Source organism: Physeter macrocephalus, chromosome 18 (assembly GCF_002837175.3).
Source record: "Physeter macrocephalus isolate SW-GA chromosome 18, ASM283717v5, whole genome shotgun sequence".
Taxonomy (NCBI): Eukaryota; Metazoa; Chordata; class Mammalia; order Artiodactyla; family Physeteridae; genus Physeter; species Physeter macrocephalus.
In genome coordinates this window covers 76,515,600-76,533,482 of record NC_041231.1, presented here as the reverse complement: position 1 = coordinate 76,533,482, position 17,883 = coordinate 76,515,600, and the positions used below count along the sequence as shown (strand labels likewise).

Here is a 17,883-nt window from a genome sequence, read left to right as displayed (position 1 = left end):
GTGTCCCCTGCATCGGCAGGCGGACTCTCAACCACTGTGCCACCAGGGAAGCCCTCTCCTAAGGGTTTTTAAAAAAAATGTGTCTCCTGATCCCTTTGAGAGGTTTGCTTAACTTTTTCTGGTGTTAACAATTCAGCTCATCTCAACATTTATTGAGAACCTATCATATACAAGAAATTGTCAGGCACTGGGGGGTACTAAGATGACTAAGATGTGGATATAATCTATGCCCCAGAGGAGCTCAAACTCAGGTCACTTCTCTCCGTCAGACCCTGCAATGGCTTCCATCTCACTCAGAGACCTCGCTAGGACACACCAGGCCCACGACTCTCCCCCTTGTGCTCACTACTGCAGTAGCAGCAGCCTCCTTGCTGTTTCTTTTCTTTTTAAATTTTTCTTTCTTTATTTTTTGGCCATGCCGTGCGGCTTGTGGGATCTTAGTTCCCCGACCAGGGATTTAACCTGCACCCTCAGCAGTGAAAGCACAGAGTCCTAACCACTGGACTGCCAGGGAATTCCTTTTTTTTTTTTTAATAAATTTTATTGAGGGATAATTTTTTTTTAAAAACCTGTCCATTTTTACAGGACAGTTTGATGAATTTTGTCCTTGCTCTTTCTTGAACACGGCAAGCACACTCCCCAGCAATTCTGTACTTGCTGCTCCCTGCCTAGAATGTTCTCCCCACTTCTTTAGGTTTTTATTCAAGTCACCTTCCCAGGGAACCTTCCCTGGTTCCCTATCTAAAATTCAACTCTCTAGCCACCATTTCATATTCCCCTCCCTAGTTTATTTTTTCTCTTCTGCATGGACTGTTTTCTAAATTCTTATTTTATTTTCTATCTCCCTCACTAGAAACTGAGCTCCATGAAGGCAGATATTTTCATATGCTTTGTTGACTACTGCATTCTCAATATCCATTACAGAGTCACTGATAAGTATTTGCTGTATGTTGTTGAATGTGCACAACTACATACATCAGCCTGTGATATGTATGAATCCAACCATGAGGATACAACAAAAGGAGTAATTCTGACTGTGCTTGGGTAGAAAACCAAACATAGCTAGAAGTTTCACATTAGAATGAGGCACAAAGAAAGAAAAGAATTGTCATGGGGATGGAAATGATAACGAAAGAACAGCAGAGTTAGCATGAACTAAATATGAGATGTGTGGAGACAAGGCTCCCCATTTCCCTCAAATGAATAAAAGAGTGGCTTCAAATCTCTGCAATGTAGTAGTTTCTTGTTTCACCCCTCAACAGATGTCTACTGTGGCAGATCCAAAGCTAGAAAGCTCCTTCCAGGGCCTTACCTCAGGAAGATGCCCACCCCAGAACCACAGGAGTAGGTGTGGGCAGTGCAAGCTCCCACGTCCTCCCCTTCCAACTCCGTCTGACAGCAGTAGCTCTGGGAGCACAGCAGAGTTCCACATACAAGGCACAGAGTTGGGGCTCTGCTCTTGTCACCACCTGATTTGGGGCACCTCCATGAAATAAAAAAGCACAAGTCAAGGCTCTAAAAGACTGGCTAAAGAGCTAAGGGTGGTAAAACTGCCCTGGAAAAAAATTCTGCAATATCAAGTAGAGCTGAAGATGCATACAGACTATGGACAAGGCAAATTTATTTCTAGAATAGGTAACATCTCACATATACACCAACACCATGTACTGGAAACACTCAATCAACAAGTAGAGAAAAGAGAAATAAAATTATCAATAGGAGGAAAAAAATATGTAAATTAAAAAATTTAAAAAAAAATTACTGCTACTGTCATATAATGAAGTACTACACAATAGTGAAAACTGATGAATTAAAAATAATATGTCAAATGTATAAATAAATCTTACAAACAATGCTGAGTGAAAAAAGCTACAGGATAATGTACAATGCTATTCTAAAGCTTAAAATAATAATAATATATGCAAAATAATAATAACTGCTTAGGAATATAACCGTTTGAGGTTAATGTGTTATTTAAAGTACAAATTGTTTAGATAACCTCTAATGAATCAACCTTGTCCCTCATCACCCCCTTTCTCATATCTTATTCTGAAACATGGAATCATGCTTTTTACAAGTTTGGTAGTACAAGTTAGGTGGTACTACTGATGTTATGATTTCCCTACCCAAACAAAAGAGAACAATGACAAAATCCTTCAAATTCTGTGTAGAGAAGTGAGCGTTTCTAGTGGTAGGAAGTGCTCAATAAGCGAATATAAAAACTTACGAGAAATTAGATGCTTGATTAATGAGGCTGCTGTAATCCTCTGGAAGGTCTATTAATTTGTTAGATTCTCTTGGATAGCTAAAACAAAACAAAACAAAAACCACACAAAAAACCCAGTTAATATGAGGACATATTGTAACAATTGACAGGGAAACTCTTAACTTAGTCAAAATAAATGAAGACTGAATCTGAGTGACTGGGCACTACCACAGCAGCAAAAAGCCACAGTAAGAACTTTAAAATGCACGCTTAAATAACATAGGGCCTTAGGGTTCACATTTTTACTTGAAGAACTCAGGATGAATTATCAGGACAATAGGCTGTACTGTACACTTATATCCTGCTTCCTTCATACTTCTTGCCTCCAACCAAGTCTTTGACAATCTTCAGCTTACCTTATAGCGTCTCTTTCACCTTCCAGGTATCTCTTAACTTCAATGTTATGACACCAACTTTAATGTAAATGGAGAAAAAAAAAATTTTTACTTTTGAAGGGCTAGAACTAAAAAATTTTCTTCTCTAAATCCAGTAAGAGAGAAACAGTCTTCTTGGCTTATTATATTTATCTCTTCATAAGAAGCTTAGAGGAATACCACATATTTTGCCTACCATATTTTAAAATCAGAAGAATATGACCTTTGATTTTCTAAAAGCAACAATGCTTAACATATTAAAATTTGCTATTATCCCCACTAATTGGACACTCTGAAAAACCAGTCTGGGGAATTCCCTGGTGGTCCAATGGTTAGGATTCTGTGCTCTCATTGCCAAGGGCACAGGTTCAATCCCTGGTCAGGGAACTAAGATCCCACAAGCCACGCACTGTGGCCAAAAAAACCAAACCAAAACCAAAACCAAAACAGTCTGAATCAATGAGAAGCTCTTATAATCTAGAGCTAGAACACTCATATAAAATAAAAATTTTTTAATTGTGGTAAAATACACAGAACATAAAATTTACTATTTTAACCACTTTTAAGTGTATAGTTCTGTGGCATTAAGTATATTGACGGTGTTGGGCAATCATCACCACCTCCGTCTCCAGAACTTTTTCAGCTTTCTCAAATGAAATTCTGTGCTTGTTAAACACTAACCCATTCCTCCCCCAACCCCCAGCCCCTGGCAACCACCATTCTATTTTCTGTCTCTATGAATTTCACTATTCTAGGTACCTCATATAAATAGAAACGTAATGTTTGTTCTTTTGTGACTGGCTTATTTCACTTAGCCTGCCTTCAAGTTTCATCCACATTGTAGCATGTGTCAGAATTTCCTACCTTTTTAAGGCTGAACAATACTCCACTGAATGTATATAACACATTTTGTTTATCCATTCATTGGTTTATGGACATTTGGGTTGCTTCCACCTCTTGGCTATTGTGAATAATGCTGCTATGAACATGTGTGTACAAAATTCTATGAGTTCCTGCTTTCAATTCTTTTGCAATATACACCTAGAAGTGAAACTACTGGATCATAGAGTAATTCTGTTTAACTTTTTGAGGAATCACGATACTGTTTTCCAGAGCAGCTGTACCATTTTCTATTCCTACCGACAGTGTACATGGATTCCAGTTTCTTGACATCCTCACCAACATGTGTTATTAATGTCTGCCTTTTTCATTACAGCAGTTCTAATGGGTATGAAGTGGTATCTCACTGTGATTTTTATTTGCATTTCCCTGATGACTAGTGATGTTCAGTATTTTTTTCATGTGCTTATTGACCATTTGTATATTGTACATCTTCTTTGGAGAAGTCCTTTGCTCATTTTATAATGGGTTGTTTGCTTTTTTGTTGCTGAAATGTGGGAAATCTAGATATATATATTCTGGCTATTACTCCCTTATCAGATATATGATTTGCAAATATTTTCTCCCATTCTGTGGGGAGATCAGCCAAATTTTATTCTTAACTTAGTCACTAACTTGACATGATTAATGGGTCAATTTCTCTAGACTTCAGTTTTCTCGAATATAAAGTGAGGACAGGGCATCCCTGGTGGCGCAGTGGTTAAGAATCCGCCTGCCAATGCAGGTGACACAGGTTCGAGCCCTGGTCCGGGAAGATCCCACATGCCATGGAGCAACTAAGCCCGTGTACCATAACTACTGAGCCTGCGCTCTAGAGCCTGTGGGCCACAACTACTGAAGCCCTTGTGCCACAACTACTGAAGCCCGCGCACCTAGAGCCTGTGCTCTGCAACAAGAGAAGCCACCACAATGAGAAGCCCATGCACTGCAATGAAGAGTAGCCCTCGCTCACCGCATCTAGAGAGAGCCTGCACACAGCAATGAAGACCCAAAGCAGCAATCAATCAATAAAATAAAATAAAATAAAATAAAAAAATAAAAATAAAGTGAGGATTAGACTAGATAACCCTTAAGGTTTATCTAGTCTATCTATTAGACTAGAAAACCCTTAAGGTTTCTTTCAGTTTCAAAAATCTACAGAACATAGTACTTAACAAGTAAGTTAATATAAGGAAATAAACATTTCCACCACTACTCTCCTTCCAGGCAAATCTGCTTATGCTATTCAGTAGGCCTGGCAAAAATCTTACCATAAAGGTAAATCCTTAACTAAGAAGGCCTAATAATTATACTTTGAATCACATGGATTGAATTCTGCCAGGCTATCTGAGAATTTTGTAAAATATGTGATAAACTGAAGTTTGTTTCCATATATATATATATATTCCAATATAAAGAAGAAAAGTGTATAATCGTTACCTTTCAATCAGTAACTTCATTATCTCCTTATTTTCTTGAAAAAGGCAAATGAAGTTGTTTGGCAGGGAAAGATAGTTACATAAATGTTCAAAATGGCTTGTTCCAGAAGCTGCAAATAGAGAAGAAAACAGTTTTGCATATAACAACTAAGAGTAGATCCTATAGGAGAGTAAGCAACAGCAGAGCTTAAAACAAAAAAGGTACGAGATGAAAGAGTTCAATTTTGCTAGGTACATAACCTGCAGGAAGTAAATAAGATGGCACATGGAAGGGATCCACAGAAAATGACATAACTGAAAGTGGAGTCAGGCAACTCCTTTACCAAACTGGTCACAATTTCTTGATGTTTCAGTTTTACCATCTGCAAAATGGGGTACCTGTGTGATATACTTCATGGGGTTATTTGTGAACATTAAATGACAAAAATAACATATGGGTAGCTCTGGAAAATATAAAGCAGTCAGAGACATAAGATGATTTTATCACTGAGAGATGGATTTAAACACTAACTTAATCATCACTGAAAATGATTAGGAAGGGTAAATTATTCTCTCAATGGTGCCTGGACAACTAGCTAAATGGAGATGCTATTCAACAAACTTTTAGAGAGCAGCATAACATGCAGGCACCCCATGATTTGTGCCAGGCACTATGAGGTACAGTAAACTTTAAGTCTAACTTTACACTACTTTTATGAAATGAATTGAAACAAAACACAAAAAACAACTGTGAAATAGCAAATTAATTCCTACATTAAAATCAGATTTCTGTGTAATTATGGCTATTGTGAACTTCAAGGACACGTTTCACATTAAAAAGTACTTGAGAGGGGGCAGACAGCAGAAGCAAGAAGAATTACAATACTACAGCTTGCAGAACGAAAACCACAATCACAAAGTTAGACAAAATGAAAAGGCAGAGGATTATGTCGCAGATGAAGGAACAAGATAAAAACCCCAGAAGAACAACTAAATGAAGTGGAGACAGGCAACCTTCCAGAAAAAGAATTCAGAATAATGATAGTGAAGATGACCCAAGATCTTGGAAAAAGAATGGAGGCAAAGATTGAGAAGATGTAAGAAATGTTTAACAAAGACCTAGAAGAACTAAAGAACAAACAAACAGAGATGAACAATACAATAATTAAAATGAAAAATACACTAGAAGGAATCAACAGCAGAATAACTGAGGCAGAAGACCGGATAAGTGACCTGAAAGACAGAACGGTGGAAATCACTGCCGCAGAACAGAATAAAGAAAAAAGAATGAAAAGAAATGAAGACAGCCTAAGAGACCTCTGGGACAACATTAAATGCACCAACATTTTCATTATAGGGGTCCCAGAAGGAGAAGAGAAAGGACCCAAGAAAATATTTGAAGAGATAATAGCTGAAAACTTCCCTAACATAGGAAAGGAAACAGTCAACGAAGTCCAGGAAGTGCAGAGAGTCCCAGGCAGGATAAACCCAAGGAGGAGCACACCGAGACACACAGTAATCAAACTGACAAAACTTAAAGACAAAGAAAAAAATCAACAAGGGAAATACAACAAATAACATACAAGGGAACTCCCATAAAGTTATCAGCTGATTTCTCAGCAGAAACTCTGAAAGCCAGAGGGAGTGGCACAACATATTTAAAGTGATGTAAGGGAAGAAACTACAACCAAGAATACTTTACCCAGCAAGGATCTCATTCAGATTTGACAAAGAAATCAAAAGCTTTACAGACAAGCAAAAGCTAAGAGAATTCAGCACTACCAGACCAGCTTTGCAACAAATGCTAAAGGAACTCCTCTAAGTGGGAAAGGGACTAGCAACTTAAAAAATAAAAAACCTTGTACATACATAGATTGCTGTATCAAAACTGCATGGGAGGGCTTCCCTGGTGGCACAGTGATTGAGAGTCTGCCTGCCGATGCAGGGGACATGGGTTCGTGCCCCGGTCCGGGAAGATCCCACATGCCACGGAGCGGCTAGTCCTGTGAGCCATGGCCGCTGAGCCTGCGCTCCACAACGGGAGAGGCCACAACAGTGAGAGGCCCATGTACCGCAAAAAAAAAAAAAAAAAAAAAAAAAGGTCCACATCAAAAAAAAAAACTTGCATGGGAGGGCTTCCCTGGTGGTGCAGTGGTTAAGAATCTGCCTGCCAATGCAGAGGACATGGGTTCGTGCCCCGGTCCGGGAAGATCCCACATACTGTGGAGCAACTAAGCCTGTACGCCACAACTACTGAGCCTGTGTTCTAGAGCCCGTGAGCCACAACTACTGAGCCAATGTGCCACAACTACTGAAGCCTGCACGCCTAGAGCCCGTATTCTGCAACAAGAGAAGCCACCACAATGAGAAGCCTGCACACTGCAATGAAGAGTAGCCCCCGCTTGCCGCAACTAGAGAAAGCCTGCACGCAGCAACGAAGACCCAATGCAGCTGAAAATAAATAAGTAAAAACAACAACAACAACAAAAAAATGCATAGGAACAGCAAAACCAAAACCTATGATAGATACACATACAAAAAAGAAAAAGGAACCCAAACACAACACTAAAGATGGTTATCAAAACACAAGAGAAGAGAACAAAAGAAGAAGGGAAGAAAAAAGACCTACAAAAACAAACCCAAAACAATTAAGAAAATGGCAATAGGAATACACATATTGATAATTACCTTACATGTAAATGGATTAAATGCACCAATCAAAAGACACAGACTGGCTGAGTGGATACAAAAATAAGACCCATATATATGCTGTGTCCAGGAGACCCACCTCAGACCTAGGGACCTATACAGACTGAAAGTGAGATGGAAGAAGGTATTCCATGCAAATGGAAATCAGAAGAAAGCTGGAGTAGCAATACTTATATCAGACAAAATAAACTTTAAAATAAAGACTGTTATAAGAGACAAAGAAGGACACTACACAATGATCAAGGGATCAATCCAAGAAGAAGATATAACAACTGTAAATATATATGCACCCAACATAGGAGCACCTCAGTATATAAGGCAAATACTAACAGGCATAAAGGTAGAGATCGACAGTAACACAATAATACTGGGAGACTTTAACACCTCATTTTCATCAATGGACAGATCATCCAGACAGAAAATCAATAAAGAAGCACAGGCCTTAAATGACACATTAGACCAGATGGACTTAACTGATATTTATAGAGCATTTCATCCAAAAGCAGCAGAATACCCTTTCTTCTCAAGTGCACACAGAACATTCTCCAGGTTTGACCACATGCTAGGCCACAAGGAGAGCCTCGGTAAATTTAAGAAAACTGAAATCATATCAAGCATCTTCCGATAACAATGCTATGAGATTAAAAATAAACTATAAGAAAAAAACTACAAAAAACACAAACACATGGAGGCTAAACAATATGCTACTGAACAACCAATGGATCACTGAAGAAATAAAAGGGGAAATCAAAAAATACCTAGAGACAAATGAAAGCACAATGATCCAAAACCTATGGGATGCAGCAAAAGCAGTTGTAAGAGGCGGCTATATGCCAATAAAATGGACAACCTGGAAGAAATGGACAAATTCTTAGAAAGGTACAGTCTCCCAAGACTGAACCAGTAAGAAACAGAAAATATAAACAGACCAACCACAAGCACTGAAATTGAAGCTGTGATTAAAAATCTTCTGACAAACAGAAGTCCAGGACCTGATGACTTCACAGGCGAATTCTATCAAACATTTAGAGAAGAGCTAACACCTATCCTTCTGAAACTGTTCCAAAAAATTGCAGAGGAAGGAAAACTCCCAAACTCATTCTATGAGGCCACCATCACCCTGATACCAAAACCAGACAAAGATACCACACAAAAAAAGAAAATTACATGCTGGGACTTCCCTGGTGGTGGAGTGGTTAAGACTCTGTGCTCCCAATGCAGGGGGCCTGGGTTTGATCCCTGACAAAGGCACTGAGAGCAAAGATCAATGAAACTAAAAGCTGGTTCTCTGAAAAGCTAAAAAAAACTGATAAACCTTTAGCCAGACTCATCAAGAAAAAAATGGAGAGGACTCAAATCAATAACATCTGAAATGAAAAAGGAGAAGTTATAACAGACACCACAGAAATACAAAGGATCATAAGACACTACACGCGGCTATATGCCAATAAAATGGACAACCTGGAAGAAATGGACAAATTCTTAGAAAGGTACAGTCTCCCAAGACTGAACCAGTAAGAAACAGAAAATATAAACAGACCAACCACAAGCACTGAAATTGAAGCTGTGATTAAAAATCTTCTGACAAACAGAAGTCCAGGACCTGATGACTTCACAGGCGAATTCTATCAAACATTTAGAGAAGAGCTAACACCTATCCTTCTGAAACTGTTCCAAAAAATTGCAGAGGAAGGAAAACTCCCAAACTCATTCTATGAGGCCACCATCACCCTGATACCAAAACCAGACAAAGATACCACACAAAAAAAGAAAATTACATGCTGGGACTTCCCTGGTGGTGGAGTGGTTAAGACTCTGTGCTCCCAATGCAGGGGGCCTGGGTTTGATCCCTGGTCAGGGAACTAGATCCCACGTGCATGTTGCAACTGAGAGTTTGCATGCCACAACTAAGAAGCCCGTATGCTGCAAATAAGGAGCTGGTGAGTTGCAACTAAGGAGCCCGCCTGCTGCAACTAAGACCTGGCACAACCAAATAAATAAATATTAAAAAAAAAAAAGAAAAAAAAAAGAAAGAAAGTTAGAGGCCAATATTACCGACGAACATAGACACAAAGAGTCTCAACAAAATACTAGCAATCCGAATCCAACAATACATTAAAAGGATCATACACCATGATCAAGTGGGATTTATCCCAGGGATACCAGGATTTTTCAGTGTCTGAAAATCAATCAGTGTGATATACCACATCAACAAATTGAAGAATAAAAACCATCTGATCATCTCAAAAGATGCAGAAAAAGCTTTTGACAACATTCAGCACCCATTTATGATAAAAGCTCTCCAGAAAGTGGGCACAGAGGGAATATACCTCAACATAATAAAGGCCATGTACAACAAACCTATAGCTAACATCATACTCAACGGTGAAAAGCTGAAAGCATTTCCTCTAAGATTAGGAACAAGACAAGGATGTCCACTCTCACCACTTTTATTCAACATAATTTTGGAAGTCCTACCTATGGCAATCAGAGAAGAAAAAGAAATAAAAGGAATCCAAATTGGAAAAGAAGAAGTAAAACTGTAACTGTTTGCAGATGACATGATACTATATACATAGAAAATCCTAAAGGTGCCACCAGAAAACTACTAGAGCTCATCAATGAATTTGGTAAAGTTGCATATTACAAAATTAATACACAGAAATCTGTTGCATTTCTATACACTAACTATGAAAGATCAGAAAAAAATTCAAGAAACAATCCCATTTACCACTGCATCAAAAGGAATGAAATACCTAGGAATAAACCTACCTAAGGAGATGAAAGATCTGTACTCGAAAACTATAAGACACTGATGAAAGAAATCGAAGAAGACACAAACAGATTGAAAGATATACCATGTTTGTGGATTGGAAGAATCAATATTGTCAAAATGACTTATACTACCCAAGGCAATCTATGGATTCAATGGAATCTCTATAAAATTACCAATGGCATTTTTCACAGAATTAGAACAAAAAATCTTAAAATTTGTATGGAGACACAAAAGACCCCGAATAGCCAAAGCAATCTTGAGAAAGAAAAACGGAGCTGGAGGAATCAGGCTCCCTGACTTCAGACTATACTATCTATAGTAGTACAGATAGAATACTACTACCTATACTATACTACTACCTGATACTATAGTCATCAAAACAGTAGGGTACTGGCACAAAAATAGATATATAGATCAATGTAAAAGGATAGAAAGCCCAGAAATAAACCCACACACCTATGGTCAATTAATCTACGACAAAGGAGGCACGACCACACAACGGTGGAAAGACAGTCTAGTCTCTTCAACAAATGGTGCTGGGAAAACTGGTCAGCTACATGTAAAAAAATGAAATTAGATGGTTCTTTAACACCATACACAAAAATAAGCTCAAAATGGATTAAAGACCTAAATGTGAGAAGAGATACTATAAAACCCCGAGAGGAAAACATAGGCTGAACACTCTCTGACATAAATTGCAGCAATATCCTTTTCGATCTGTCTCCCATAATAATGGAAATAAAAACAAAAATAAACAAATGGGACCTAATTAAACTCAAAAGCTTTTGCACAGCAAAGGAAACCATAAACAAAACGAAAAGACAACTCACAGATTGGGAGAAAATATTTGCAAATGATGCGACCGACAAGGGATTAGTCTCCAAAATTTACCAACACCTCATGAGGCTTAATATCATCAAAACTAACAACCCAATCAAAAAATGGGCAGAAGACCTATATAGACATTTCTCCAAAGAAGACAGATGAGAAGATGTTCAACATCGCTAATCATTAGAGAAATGCAAATCAAAAGTACAATGAGATATCACCTCACACCAGTCAAAATGGCTATCATCAAAAAATCCACGAACAATAAATGCTGGAGAGTGTGGAGAAAAGGGAACCCTCCTACACTGTCGGTGGGAATGTAAATTGGTACAGCCACTATGGAGAACAGTATGAAGGCTCCTTAAAAAACTAAAAATAGAGCTACCATTTGACCCTGCAATCCCACTCCTGGGCATATATCCAGAGAAGAACATGGTCCGAAAGGATACACGCACCCCAATGTTCATTGCAGCACTGTTTACGATAGCCAAGACATGGAAGCAACCTAAATACTCACAGATTGGGAGAAAATATTTGCAAATGATGCGACCGACAAGGGATTAGTCTCCAAAATTTACCAACACCTCATGAGGCTTAATATCATCAAAACTAACAACCCAATCAAAAAATGGGCAGAAGACCTATATAGACATTTCTCCAAAGAAGACAGATGAGAAGATGTTCAACATCGCTAATCATTAGAGAAATGCAAATCAAAAGTACAATGAGATATCACCTCACACCAGTCAAAATGGCTATCATCAAAAAATCCACGAACAATAAATGCTGGAGAGTGTGGAGAAAAGGGAACCCTCCTACACTGTCGGTGGGAATGTAAATTGGTACAGCCACTATGGAGAACAGTATGAAGGCTCCTTAAAAAACTAAAAATAGAGCTACCATTTGACCCTGCAATCCCACTCCTGGGCATATATCCAGAGAAGAACATGGTCCGAAAGGATACACGCACCCCAATGTTCATTGCAGCACTGTTTACGATAGCCAAGACATGGAAGCAACCTAAATGTCCATTGACAGAGGAATGGATAAAGCAAATGTGGTACATATATACAATAGAATATTGCTCAGCCATTAAAAAGAATGAAATAATGACATTTGTAGCAACATGGATGGACCTAGAGATTGCCATACTGAGTGAAGTCAGTCAGAGAAAGAGAAATATCATATGATATCTCTTATATGTGGAAACTAAAAAGAAATGATACTAAGGAACTTATTTACAAAACAGAAACAGGCTCCCAGACTTAGAGAACAAACTTACGGTTACCAGGGGGGAAGGGTGGAGGTAAGGGATAGTCAGGGAGTTTGGGATCGACATGTATGTACATACTGCCATAATTAAAATAGATAACCAACAAGGACCTACTGTATAGCACAGGGAACCCTGCTCAATGTTATGCGGCAGCCTAGATGGGAGGGGAGTTTGGATACATGTGTATGTGTGGCTGAGTTGCTTTGTTGTGCACCTGAAACTATCACAACATTGTTAATCGTCTATATTCCAATATAAAATCAAAAGTTAAAAAAAAAAAAAAGCAACAAAAAACCACACCTGAATTTGTCACTTTTCATTTTTTAAAATCTGAAGAATCCAGTTTATGAATAATACACAACTGAACAATTTTAACATCTGAAAGCAAAACAAGTACTTTTTTTTTTTTTTTTTTTGTGGTATGCCTCAGCGGCCATGGCTCACGGGCCCAGCCGCTCTGTGGCATGTGGGATCCTCCCAGACCGGGGCGTGAACCCGGTTCCCCTGCATCGGCAGGCGGACGCGCAACCACTGCGCCACCAGGGAAGCCCAACAAGTACGTTTTTGTACATGTACAAAATCAGTACATTTACTGACATCCAAATAAAATCAGATATTTACATAAATATGCATCTAATTCTATAATCTGTACATCACCATAGTCAATTAGCTATGACCTAAACTTTTAATAAGTTTTCATTTTTGCAATGCACTTTATTATTTTTTTTTTAAACATCTTTATTGGAGTATAACTGTTTTACAATAGTGTGTTAGTTTCTCCTTTACAACAAAGTGAATCAGTTATACATATACATATGTTCCCATATGCAATGCACTTTAATTCTTAACTTGCTGGAGTGAAAGACTACATACATTTCCTACATTTTGAAAGAAATTAGAAATTACCTTGAATTTCAGGTGGGGAAGGAACTCCATTTAAGTAATGGAAAAACAAAGCAGAACACCTCAGGAAAGGCATGATTCCAGCTCTGACATTCCTCAACAGATGCCAACCAGAGTGCATTTCTTTCAAGGCACTGTGAAAGAGAAAAATGATAACTGGGAAATGTAATTAAAAAATGGTCATTCTAGTTATAGCACAGTGTGAAAACAGACAACTACTAATTGGAATTGATAGCACGTTGGCTTAAAAGGTATGGGTAGCCCTAACTATTACAGGATGTCAGGTATAATTGGTGATATACCCTCCAATGCTGTTATTAAAATTTATAAATGTTATACAGCTATATAAAGAGAAAATTTGGAAAATAAAAAAACTATCCACTATTCTATAACCTTATATCAGCAGGTATTACTTTGGAAAACTATTTTCATACTAATCTGTCTTACATAGTTGTACCCGTAACATATAAAATTTAAAATTAACATGATTTTCAGATCATAAACCATAATTTTATTGGAATTTTAATATTCTGGATAACATCAATCATAACCTACACTAAATTACTTCCCTGTAAGCAAACTCTTAGATTGTTTTAAATTCTTTGCTAATATAAATAATACCAGTGTACATCTTTATGTCTATAGGTTTTTCTATATGTTGGATTATTTTGCTAGTGTGGATTCTCAGAAATGGGATAACTTAGTCAAAGAACAAACAGTATGGTTCTTGACATATACTGTTAGAAAGCCAAGTGAAGGGACTTATCTGGTGGCGCAGTGGTTAAGAATCTGCCTGCCAATGCAGGGGAGACGGGTTCAAGCCCTGGTCTGGGAAGATCCCACATGCCGTGGAGCAACTAAGCCCATGCGCCACAGCTACTGAGCCTGTGCTCTAGAGCCTGCGAGCCACAACTACTGAGCTGGCACACCACAACTACTGAAGCCCACATGCCCTAGAGCCCGTGAGCTGCAACTACTGAGCCCACAGCAATTTCCCTTATTTAACAAATGAATTCGTTTTTCATACTACCACCTCCTAATATTTGGGGAATTGCCTATCATGTAAAGAGTACGACCTCACCTTCCTGTATACTGGTGAAGTGTTTTATACAAAGCAAGAACTGCTAATTCTTCTTCCCCAGAAGCATTTTCTTGATCCATGCCACTCTCTTCTGAAAGATAAGGCAATATTAGTACTCTGTATTTGCCTACTAAGTGGATTGATGACCACACCATTTAAACACTCAAACATATTCATACACTCACATGTAATATGAAAATACTCTCACAAAACACACAGAACTTTAATCCCTCAGGTCGAAACACAGTATTGATCTCCATCCTAACAAGGAGCCTCTTAGGGAGAGGAAGCCAAAGTGCCTCAGGGTGCCAGGCAGCAAGCGGTGAGTAAAATCTGCTAAATATACAGTCTGTGGTACTCAAATATTACTAAACTTATGAAATAAAAAAATAAGTAAAACATTCACATCACTAAGGTCTTTAACAGAAGGGAAATTGTTTCAAAAATTTTCACATGAGGATAAACAGGATTTTACTGTTTATTTTACACTAATTACTACTACAAGTAGCCTAATTATAGTTTATATATTACTCTCATCCAAGCACCTTTTCCTTTAATACTTTTTTTTTAAACTGAAAAAACTCCAGTATTTCCTTCAAGAATCTGACAAAAAGGAGTTACCTGTACATGAGGTAAGTAAGATCTGTATGATGTGTGCCATAGTAACCAGATGGAAAATGTGAAGGTCCCCAGTGCCAAGGCTGATCCCTGAAAAATCTTGACACTGCAATGCCGGGAAGGCAAGCACCAAGCCCACCTGGATACCAAATACAGAAGGTCAGATAGAGCACCTTTCCTTTCACAGCTGAACACGTTTCCATTTTCTTAATGTGCATCTCTTTGTGAGCTCAGTCCCTCCCCTTAAGAAATCTTTGTTCTTAAAGGGTACACATGTTAGAAATTCCACTAGGATTGACTAAAGAAAATTATTTAGAGCGTTATTATTTCATTTGATGGGCATTATAATTTCATTTTTCCAGTGATTCCCCTATATATAGTTTATTGTTAATAATAACAAAAATAAAACTTGAAATCTTTCTAGGTAGTGAGCAATGGAAAAAGCATGAGTTTTGGACCCACAAAGATCTAGGTAAGAATCCGAGATCCTCTTATGAACCTTTTAGACAATTCCTTTGAGTCTCAGTTTCCCTGTTGGTAAGCTGGCGATAATATACGTGTTTTTAATTACCTCAGTAATAAGGATGTAAGGACTAAATGAAGATGAATGTGAAAGCAGTCAGGTACACAATAAATGCTAGCTCCCTTGTTAGCCTCCTGCTGCCTGTATGGTGGTATCAGTGGTGGTGGTTTTCAGAGGAGCAATGGGAACAATAACAATGGCTGACATTTACTAGGGACACATTGCTCTAAGCTCTTTACATTGATTATCCCATTAAGTTTTGACACAATTGTATCAGGTAGGTATTAACCAATTTACAGGCACAGAATATGATGCCCAAAGAGATTAAGGGGGCAGCACTTGGGGCTGCTGTGCGTGGCGGTACACTCAGTGTCCTGAGTAAGGGGAGCTGGTTGAGGTGGGGCTGAACTTCAGCCACCCACTGCCTGGCCAGTGCTGACCTGGCACCACCCACACTTGTTCAGAAGACATGACTTTCCCTAAATCACACAAAGAGACTGTTGCTAAGTAGTGTTACCAGAGGGCTGTATCTGCCCCGAAGCAGCGTATGGGTTGGCAGCAGCCCTTACATTACTAGTGTTATTTCTCTATAGTGAAAAGCATAGAGAAGTTACATTACTGACCTCAGCCACAAGGCAAAAGTAAGACAGACTGGATTAGACACCCAGGTCAAGTCTCTCAACTGGATTCCTTAACACTTTCTTTTTGAGGATCTTCAGAAAAGAATTATACTCAGAAGTAGTAAGAATAATAGGTGATAATTCCTCTTGTCTGCCTCTGCATTACTCATCAAGTATAAGATAAAGCTATATAATATGATAAAAATTTCAAACACAAATTACAAGATACCCACCAATAAATGAAACATGTCGATATCTAATATGCATGGAAGGTCTCCGTGGTTGTCACCAGGCACCAATGCTAATGTTTAAAGAAAAATACATAAGCACATATTATATGTCACCGTAACTATTAAATTATTTTAAAAATGCATATAATCTAGTTTAAATTTATTTTTTGCAAGCTATATATGAATTCATGAGCTAGAACTTGTATATAAGACAAACAGTATTACCAAAATATTTCTTTCAAAATGGAGGGAAGTTTCACCACTAGAAACAAAATTACAGAAGATGAGAAATTATCATAACATATATGGTACATGTATTAATACTCACACGCAAAAAGTTTACAAAAGTGTCCTTGTACCACTGAAAGTGATGCCACTGTCCAATGTGCTGCAGCAAATCTTGTTAGTGACCTAAGACAGTCATCCTGAAATAAAGAGACGACAAAATTAACAAAGAAGCCAGCACATGAAGTAGTTCTCCTCTTTCAGGAATGTTAGTTCAAAGCACAGTTAGTTGAAGTAAAGCTGGATGCACAATGAAACCTCTAGATGGTATGGAACTGAATCTATGACATCTTTAATGGCATGTCTCTAACATGGAATGCATGGAATGGAAAATATCTAATTGTATGCTGAATAAAACAAGGCTATGTCCTGTTACCATGCTGCTAGTTCTCTGTGGAAAAGTTAAGAAGGACACATGTGTCAAGACAGACAGCAAACAAAAGAGACTCCCAGGAATGTGATGCAGTATTTCTTTATATTTAGTGTAAATAAATACTCTAAAATGTGGGAAACACTTCAAATACTGGGGAAGCTGCGTGCAAGAAGATGGTTATACAAATCAGGGTGTCTGTAAACATCAAAAACTGTTATGGAGACTATGTAGGAACAATGAGAAAACTCTTAATGTAAAGTGAAGAATAGAGTAGAAACAAAACTACATGTAAATATCTATTATAATAAAGTATAAACATACTAATGAAAAAGACAGATGGGTGACTGATTAAGTTTTTTCTTCCTGCTTAATTCTCTATTTTCTAAATTTTTTTGTAATGTTGTTTGGTTCAATAGATATTAAGGACCTACCATACGCTAGTCTTGGTTTTGAAGATCTCAAAATGAAAACTCACTCCCCCACCCCCTGCTCTCAAGGAGCTCACAGCCTTGAGGGTGGGAAGGAAAAGAAAAGGGGGGAGGGGACAGCTAAAGGAGGCAGTATCACAGATGAGGTATAGCCCACTTCATGGCTCAGAAATTTCCCAGGGAAGGCAAAGCTTGAAGAACTTCTTAAAGAGGAATCATCTGCTTAGGGCACTCGAGCAGAGGCAAAAGCCTGGGACTAGCAATTGGGGACCAGTAATGATTCTGCAATCCTGCCCCAT

General features: G+C 38.2%; 1 protein-coding gene across 7 annotated transcripts in view; it reads right to left on the bottom strand.

Moving 5' to 3' along the window:
* The window catches only part of UBR2 (ubiquitin protein ligase E3 component n-recognin 2), a 113,538-nt gene that overhangs the window by 5,167 nt on the left and 90,488 nt on the right, over positions 1 to 17,883 (bottom strand). For 6 of the 7 annotated variants that reach the window (XM_007120313.4, XM_007120312.4, XM_007120314.4 and 3 more), the window contains 9 exons: positions 16,827 to 16,923; positions 16,502 to 16,569; positions 15,129 to 15,264; positions 14,508 to 14,598; positions 13,430 to 13,560; positions 4,960 to 5,068; positions 2,623 to 2,679; positions 2,228 to 2,305; positions 1,313 to 1,483 (listed from right to left, as the gene is read on the bottom strand). In XM_007120313.4, the coding sequence (XP_007120375.1) occupies positions 1,313 to 1,483; positions 2,228 to 2,305; positions 2,623 to 2,679; positions 4,960 to 5,068; positions 13,430 to 13,560; positions 14,508 to 14,598; positions 15,129 to 15,264; positions 16,502 to 16,569; positions 16,827 to 16,923 (938 nt within the window). The remainder of the gene's footprint in view (positions 1 to 1,312; positions 1,484 to 2,227; positions 2,306 to 2,622; positions 2,680 to 4,959; positions 5,069 to 13,429; positions 13,561 to 14,507; positions 14,599 to 15,128; positions 15,265 to 16,501; positions 16,570 to 16,826; positions 16,924 to 17,883) is intronic. The other variant, XM_028479129.2, reaches the window with a different exon arrangement.